General features: G+C 51.5%; 1 protein-coding gene across 1 annotated transcript; it reads left to right on the top strand.

Annotated features, from left to right (window-relative positions):
* The first annotated feature begins 349 nt into the window (after window positions 1-349).
* Window positions 350-3948, top strand: TSPO2 (translocator protein 2). The gene is made up of 4 exons (XM_041748120.1): window positions 350-430; window positions 2765-2957; window positions 3349-3490; window positions 3745-3948. The coding sequence occupies exons 2-4, from the start codon at window positions 2785-2787 to the stop codon at window positions 3946-3948; spliced, it is 519 nt and encodes a 172-aa protein (XP_041604054.1). The 5' UTR covers window positions 350-430; window positions 2765-2784.
* Window positions 3949-8880: the final 4932 nt, after the last annotated feature.

Below are 8880 nucleotides of genomic sequence, written 5' to 3'. Positions count from 1 at the left end.
CCAGGAGCTTAGACAATGTCTAGCTGCACCCCTTTTCTCTGCCCCCACACAGAGATGAGAGGAGGCACTGAGAGGGTTAACAACTCACAGGGTGCTGGCACCATCAGGGTGTTCCCCTATCTGCTCCCTGCCCACACTCAGAGTTGGCAGGAACCCTGTGCTTTGGAGAGAGCAGACTTTGGGCTATTTGCCAGCCTGAGTCCTTTCATAGAAATTCTGCCTCAGAAAGATAGTGCCACTGCAATGAAAGATCCCTGCAAAGATGGATTTTCCCCCCAGTTGTTTGCTGTTGTACTCTTAGCTCCTGGTACAGCCTGGACCATAGCAAGTATTCAATAAAGACTTGTTGAATGAATGCATGGACCGGCTCCAAGAAAAGAGGCTCCTGACATTGAACCCAGGTGACTACCTAGGGGCTGTGTATTCTCAGGTGAGTTACTCGACCCCTCTGAGCCTCCTTTCCCTTCCCTGACACATGCAGACACTACGATCTACCACAGGAGGGAAAAGCATTGTCATTATCTGAGCTAACGACTGGAAAATGCTCGCCACAAAATGGATGCCCAGTGAGTGGTGACTGTTGTTTCCGAGGGCTGGCCTCCCACGGTGGAGGACCTCGGTGAACGCCCCAGCCCCCCAGTTATCATCTCACAGAAAATAAGTAACTGCCACCGCTTTCATCTCAGTTAATGATTGTCCAGCCTCTTGTCCCTGGCTGCAACCCCCTCCCCTCGGCTGCCTTCCCCTGGGTAGAAGCCAGAGGAGGGGATAAACACTTCCCAGGGGTGCCTGGGTCCCCAGAGTGGGGAGATGGGACAAGGGAACGGTGGAGAGCAGCCCAGCTGGGAAGGGGACCTGATGAGGAAAGGATGGGCAAGACAGAGGTGCTCAGAACTTTAATAGAGACAAAAAGGGCGGGTGTTAGTCTTTGCTGGACAAGACTAATAGGAGTCTGAGTCACACAAGAGGCTGCTTTCTCCTCTGAGTCATGAAGTTATAGGGGTTTGTGAACATCTGTCAAGCTCAAGTTCTAAGCCTGGAAGGGCTATGCCAACCAGGCTATAACCAGAGGCTGCATCCATGTATCACGAACTCATTTCCAAAGCTGCTGGTGCTTGCCTCATTTGGGAATAATCCCAGCTACAGGAAGGTCCTGGGGAAATCTGAGGGTCTCCACAACCCCAGGGACACAAAACCGGTTCATTGGATGTGACCACCACAGGCTTCTATAGGCATGTAGCCTGGGGCTGAGCTGGCCCAGGAGATCCGGGTCTCAGAGGGCCAGAGCCTCAACTGTTCCATCAAGGGGCCCCCATCCAGAAGCCAGGTCTAGCAAACCAGGGAGACCTCTCCCAAAAGGAACCCTTCAGAGCCATGCAGACGGGCACCTGCACTCCCTGGCTAGTGCCAGCCACCACCCTTGTCATTGGACAAAGGCAGGCCAGATAGGAGCCTCACCCCACCCTTCTCTCGTCCCCCACCCTCCTCTGCCTCACACATAACGGATATCATCGGGCACTCTGCATGGGAGGTGTGCTGCCTGAGGTAAGGGGAATGCAGGCCTGGGGAAAAGAAGGTACCAGAAGGGTAGAAAAGAGGAGAAAAGAGGACAGGGGTGGGAGGAGCCTCCAACACTGGACATAAAAACAGAAAGAGAGAGAGACACAAGAAGGCAGAAGATGAACAAATAGACAGTGAGGACCAGAGAAATATAGAGATGCACGGGCAGGCAGGCTAGTCAGCCCTGTCGCCAGAACCTCCAGGATGTGGACAGGGGCCCTTGACAGGGAAGGCTGGACCAGGCAATCATTCCGGGACACTGAGAATTACCGCCTCTGTCTTCCTTGCATTCCTGGCAGTCATGGAGAGGAGGCTGAAATATCATGCACAAATAGGGATGATATGGGGTAGGGACCTTGGCTGGAGGAGGGTCTGTGCTTGTCTCACATGCCAGCAACATCCAAAGCAACACGAGTGTGGCAGCTTTCTAATCAAAGACCAGGCAGTTGCTTCCTTGAGAAGTCAGACCGCCAGAAAGCTGGGCAATTATGTTTGTGGTTCTGACCCTTCAGAAGTAGAGATATGGAGGAGGGACCCCTCAGCCCCTGAGGGGCAGGCAAGACCTAAGGCTTCACAGAAAGGAACCCCATGTCAATCAGCTAAGTTCGAATTCAGGCAGCAGCTCAGGCAGGGTGGGCCTCTTGGGCCTGCCAGTCTGGTGTATCGAGATAAGCCTGGGGGCAGATGGGCTGCCCCATTCTTGACTGGAAAAGACCCCCAGGGATCTCTGGCTCTTGTCTTTCTGCACACGGTCCTTCTAGGGGGGTTATATCAGCTTGGCTGAGTACAGTATAAGGCAGCGTCCCCATCAAGGGCCTGCTATGTTACTGACCAAGCGCCACCGACTACGGGAGGCAGAAAAGATTGGTCATACCTGGACCTGAACTCGAGGAGTCAGATACATGCCGGGGGAAGGGAGCCTTTCACTCAGAAGTTATCAATACTAGACAGTATCTTCTGAGGGCCAACTGGGCGGTATGGAGAAAAGAAGTCCGTGGAAGCCAGAGAAAGGACAAGGCAGTATGGGCTCCTAAGAGCAGGATGGGAGCTGACCCAAGGTGAGGAGAATGGTGTCTATTACTAGACCTCTCAAGAGGGGCTCAGGCCAGCAAATAGTATCATGTAGGAGGTAGAGACAGTCAAGCAGACGCAGGAAGAGGACTAAGAGGGAGGCCCACCACTAGCGTGTTGTTTGCCTTCCTAGATTTTGCCTCTGTGAGGGGAATGCAGCCTCAAGGCGCCATCTTTGTGGCCCTTCCCCACCTGGGGCCCATCCTGGTCTCGCTGCTCACTCGTCATCGGATGATCCGTTGGTATGACAGTCCAAAGAAGCCGCCCTGGTGCCCACCTCACAAAGTCTTGTTGGCAGGGTGGATAACCATCTACTTTGTCATGGGGTGAGCACCCACTTCTCATACCACGGCCCTGGTGTCTGCTAGGGTGGGGCCCCCATACCTGAACTACTGCTGCATTCTGGCCTCCGCAGGGATGGCACGCCATCTCGCCTTCTCTGGAGGGGTCCCGTCTGTGCCTGCCTAGGATTCCGGCCAGAAGGGTAGAGGAATCCTCTCCCTTGTTCCTCTCCCTCTCCATGATTCTCTGTTGTTTCCTTCACCTCACCATGCCCAGCTCCTCCCTGCCGGCCCTCAAGTGAGGCCTAGACACTCTTGTTCCCATTTTGGCCCACAGGGCTTCCTTTTGGTAACCAAGCATCCTTATGCCAGAGGACTTCCTTCATTTGCTGTCAAACACCCTCCCTCTTAGTGCCCTGCCACCATCTCTCCACAGCTATGCCTCCTACCTGGTATGGAAGGACCTGGGAGGGGGCTTTGGGCGGCCCCTGGCCCTGCCTCTCGGCCTCTATGCTGTGCAGCTCGCCGTCAGCTGGGCTGTCCTGATCTTCTTCTTTGCAGCCCATGCCCATGGTCTGGTAAGGCTTGCAGTGTTCAGCAGCGGGAGTAGTGTAGGAGGAGGTGAGACCCCGGGCCCCCAGAGCAGATAGCGCAGGAGGCCACTCGAGTATAGGCAGGTAATGGGTGGGCAGACTTCTGCGAGCTCCGGTCGGTGGCCAGCTCTCAGGGACTTGGCTCACCAGGGCCAGAGTGCTGCAGAGAGGCCGAGGGCACAGTTCTCAGGGCAGCCTGCCTGACCATCCTGCTCGTCTGCCCCCCTCCCCCCACCCAGGCCCTGCTGCACATGCTGCTGCTCTATGGGCTGGTGGTAAGCACAGCCCTGATCTGGCATCCCATCAACAAGCTGGCTGCCGTGCTCCTGTTGCCTTACCTGGCCTGGCTCACCGTGACCGCTTCTATCGCCTACCACCTGTGGAGGGACAGCCTCTGTCCGAACCACCACCAGCCTCTGCCCATGGGGGAGAAAAGGGACTGAGGCCCCAGGGACAGGAGAGGAGGGAGGATGGCTAGGGTAGGGGTAGAAGAGAACGCCAGTGGGGGCGTGGGACTACTGGGGGGAAAGGGGAAGGGGGAGGGGGGACCAGGGATTGATGAATCCCTGAAGATGACTCGGCCCAATGTGGTCACTGTCCTAGGTCCCCTGGTGCCAATTTCCATTTGATTTCAGAAACAGGAAAGGGAAGGGGAAACTTATTTTATACTTAATATAAATTAATAAAACCCTTTACTAACTTTAAAGGTATGATGTGAAGTGCATATCTGTGTACATGATGTCTATGGCTGCAGAGTAGTGTAGACCTGTCCATGCATGTGGGTGTGCATGTCCCTGAAAACACCAACCTGTACGTCAAGGGATTGGCGGGCACAAGGTCTCTGCTCCAATCATGCACCCTCCACACCTTCCCAATAAAGCTGAGATATTCAGGACTTAGATTTTCAGTTACCTAGAACACAAAGTCTTTTTGAAGAGTTCTATAAAAGCAAAACAGAGGGGCACTTGGGGGGTTCAGTGGTTGAGCAGCTGTCTTCAGCTCAGGTCATGATCCCAGGGTTCTGGGATCGAGTTCCGCATCAGGCTCCTCTGCTTGTGTCTCTGACTCTCTCTCTCTCTCTCATGAATAAATAAATAAAATCTTCAAAAAAAAAAAAAAAGCAAAACAGAAAAGTAGATAAAATAAAAAGATATGAAATATACATGTCAGGTTTATATACTACATTTTATTATAGAATATTTTAATGTTATTTCATTGGATTTTAATTAATATACAGTAATATTATATATTATAGTTATAATATTACACTGTTTTATACAATATATTATATATTATATATGTCATATCAAGACCTTATGTGGTTATCTCTGATAAGGAGGATTATAGATCGTTTTTGTTTCATACTTTTTTACTGTTAATTTTTTTAAGTCAATTAATGACTATTATAATAAGAGAAAATATGGAGAAAAAGAGATGAATGTCTCAGTGCTGACAAGTGAGCAGGAGCTTTCAGTAGGAGATTCTTATCCAGACTTCTCTCTTCCCACATCTTCTCATTGGCTGCCTTATTTTGGACTCTTCCCTCCTATTGTTTTCTTCTCCTCTTGTTTCCAGGCCCCAGTGGTAGCAAGGGTAACAGTGATTGCCCCTGGGGCTGCAACCCCAAATACCAAATAAGGTCAGCTAGAAGGCCCAGACACCTTGCATAGGAGCTTTTAAAAACATTGACCATTCTCTAGGCGTGCCTGGGTGGCTCAGTTGGCTAAGCATCTGCCTTTAGCTCAGGTCATGATCTCAGGGTCCTGCGATCCAGCCCCACATCAGGCTCCCTGCTGCTGCTGGAGAGTCTGCTGCTCCCTCTGCCCCTTCCCCTGCTCATGGGCTCTCTCTCTCACTCCTTCTCTTTCTCTCTCTCCCTCTCAAATAAATAAATAAATAAATAAAATCTTAAATATATATATGCCAGTCTCTAGGGATGGAGCTGAGCATCAGTGTTTTTAAAACTCCCCAGGGCGTCCTGCAGCCCACCTGAGAACCACTGCTGAGTGCATAGCAGAGCCACTGGGGAGCTTATTAAAAAGGCCTGCTCTGTAGACCCCACCCATGACCTAAGAATCAGAACTTTTGAGGTAGGCTCCAGGCATCTTTAGACTTAACAAGCTCCCAGCACTGGTGTCAGCTGTCACTACAATTGGAGAGCTCAAGGTATGGATGGTTTCTCAGGGCTCCTTTCACCTTGACAACCTGTTTCTGTGTGCTGAGTTCTGGGTGGAGAACCAGCTATGACCTGTGTGGGCTCAGGACCACACAGGGAGAAGCCAGACGGACATCATCATTCAAGGAGACTGGCTCTTTCTGGAGCTCACCGAAGAACAAGCAAGAAGGAATCTGCATCCTCCCTGCCTCCAGAAAGGACAAGCTCTGCCCTGCAAGGCAGCTCAGGTACCCCCACCTTTGTGTCCCCAGTCCCAGTGCAGCCCAGGGCACAGAGCTGGTGTTCATATGCATTTATTGTTTGGATAAATGAATACTTTGTCCCATTAAAAGAAATGTTGACCAGCACCCTACCAACACCTGCAGACAACTCTGCACCCATTGACAAAGCCTATGTTTGGGGAAGAGAAGGATCTGAATAGTTTTTGACACGTCTCAGGTGGTTCTAATGTGCAGCCTGGATGAAATAGCTACCAGCATGGTTCTCAAAGTGTGGCCCAGTGGCCCCCTAGGGCAGCTGTTGAAGGCAGATGCTTGAAGGCCTGGACTCCAGACCTGTGCCAGACCCACAGAATCAGACCATCTTGGGGAACGAAGGCCATATGGTGCAGTGGTTTGCAGTTCTGGCCCAGTCTACTTCACTGTCTGTGCTTCATTTTCCTCACCTGTGCAATGGGGCCCTCCTGGAATTGTCTGGAAGAAGAGATGGGGTAATGAGTAATAAGATGTCTGGCACAGAGGTAGTACTTGATACCTGTTAGCTGTTCTAGGAGAGAAACCCAGAGGCCACCTGTTCACTAAGCACACGTGGTTCTGATTCACACTGAAGATGGAAACTCATCTTGCTGCGCAGCCCCCAGCGGTATTTCCCTAACTTCCTAAGAGCCAGGAGAGTGAGTGACCTCCTTCTCAGGTCTATGGGCTAGCCTGATCAGTGTCACACTCACAAAATGACTGGCTTTTGATGTTGCACGTTCAGGTGGATATTGTCTTCATCTCAATCAAATTTTCTAAAGCTGCTTTTAGTTGAATTTCTAACTTCATTTAAAGTCACCAGTTGACTTTAGATAAGTGAGCACCCCAGAGTTATTTGACATTATCATCATCTCAAATAGGCAGTATAAATATTTGCTACTAATTTTGTGTTGCCAGCTAGTTCTACAAGTTCAATTGACGCTCCAAAAAGAGGAGAGTCAGCCCAAGCCCATTGCATGACTTTACCCTCCCCAGTGCAAGCTGATCCACAAACCCAAGCATCCAGATACCTCCAGTTTTAGACACTTGGCTCTAGAAGAAAGCTCGACAAAACTAACAAAACTGCCTAATAGGGATGAGTCAAACTAAGGGGCTTCCTGTCTTTGAACAAAAACAGCCAGAAAGGACAGGACTTCTCAAAGTCGCCCTTAAAATTCCCTTCTACAGGGGTGCCTGGGGGAGCTCAGTCAGTTAAGCATCTGACTCTTGATTTCGACTCAGGTATGATCTCAGTCAGGGTCATGAGATTGAGCCCCGAGTCAGGCTCCACACTCAGTGTGGAGTCTGCTTGTCCTTCTCCCTCTGCCCCTTCCCACATCACACGTTTTTTTCTCTCTCTCAAATGAAAGAATAAATAAAATCTTTTTTAAAAAATTCCCTTCTGCACCACTCCTTGGATTCCTGGGTGGGAACCTTTAATCCCTCAGTCTCTCAATCTGCCTGACCCCTTGTCCTTACTTACCCTATCCCACCTCCCAGTTCTGAGCCCCACCTGAAGCACACACTGCCCTGGGCCCCTCCTGGATCCCCAGAGTTACCCAGAGTTGTGCCTGAATAGAGTCAGAGCTGCCTCCTGTCTTTGCTAGATGTGTCTTGGGATCCCACCATCCCAATCACATGAGCTTCTCTGTCCTTGAGTGGTGGTTTTCCAATTGCCTCTAAGTAGGCACATGGCATGTGAATATGATTCACAGGGTGGAGGGTAGTGGAGATGGGGAGATGAGCTCACATTGTCTGCAGAGGTGGGGCGATGCACCAGGTGATATAGCACCCCCAGGAGGTAGTATGTCTCTTTCCACTATATCTTAATCCATCCTTCCCTCCCCTGAACCCTGCATTCTTCCTCCCTTTGCCAAGTGTGCAGAGTGAAGATACACAGGAGCAATGGGAAGTGGGTAGACCGATAGGTGTATGTCCAGTGGACAAAGTTTGGTCCACTGGGCTGGCAGGGGCAGACTGCAGGCAGTGTTTTTTCTCTAGGCATCCCTGGCCGCTCCTCCTTCCTCTCTGGGCAGGTAGAGGTGATGCCCTTGTAGAAGCATAAGGCTCCCTGAATGTTGTCAGGCTGGGGCCAGGGCTCCAAAGTCTTCTTTTGTGATGGCCACATCCATCCTACCTCCTGGAATGCCCCAGCACCCCATGCTGAGTTTCAGAGTCCTCCTCTCTCTTGTAGTTCTGGAAAACCAGCACAAGGCCCTTTTGTTTTAAGTTCTTATTGCTGATGCTCTTGAGTGGCACGCTAGTTACCTACCCAGACAAAGCCTGGCTTTGGTTGGGGACTCTCTCAGAGCCAGACCTCCCTCTTTTACACTCAGGTAGAGTCCCGTGAGGTGCCTTCTCACCCCCTAGCTTTCAAGGACCCCCACCACTAAGACCCATGCTGCTAGCATGCAAGCTGGGAGAGGCCCTCTTTGTCACACCAGGAGCCTCTGTGGTACCTACTCAGCCTCATTCGTCCCTCTGCGGTCTCCATCTCCAAGATTCCCCAGCCCGCCCAGAAATGATCTGCCCACAGGAGCTCCACAGAAACCCCCGTCCCCTCCAACCGCACCTGCTCCACGCACTGAGCATGCTAAGCCCTGAAACTCTCCTCTCAAAAGTTGATTCAGCGTATCGCTCTCTCCTAGTAGTTCTTTGGCCCTGCAAACACCCCTTCAAAGAGGAACACTCTTAGTCACCTTCATGCACCTGATGCTTATCGGATCACTTTCCTCAAAGGCTCAAAAGCGCCAGCCGCGGGAGCCGGGCGGTGCCAGGAGTGGCTGCTGGAATGGAGGACCGGGGTGACCAGGACCGAAGTCCCCATTGGCACCATTTCCCCGGGGCAGCCTGTTCTGCCTGGCAAGCCGCGCGTTGCGTCCTGCAAAGGAGGTATTGAAAACCCTGGCCCGCCCTGTGAGTCCGGTGCCTTCTGGGGTCTCGGCCTCAGACCTTCCGGGAGATCC

The sequence above is a fragment of the Vulpes lagopus genome, chromosome 1 (assembly GCF_018345385.1).
Source record: "Vulpes lagopus strain Blue_001 chromosome 1, ASM1834538v1, whole genome shotgun sequence".
Taxonomy (NCBI): Eukaryota; Metazoa; Chordata; class Mammalia; order Carnivora; family Canidae; genus Vulpes; species Vulpes lagopus.
Note: the sequence above shows the minus strand (reverse complement) of the source record. Positions and strands in the feature narration are given on the sequence as shown.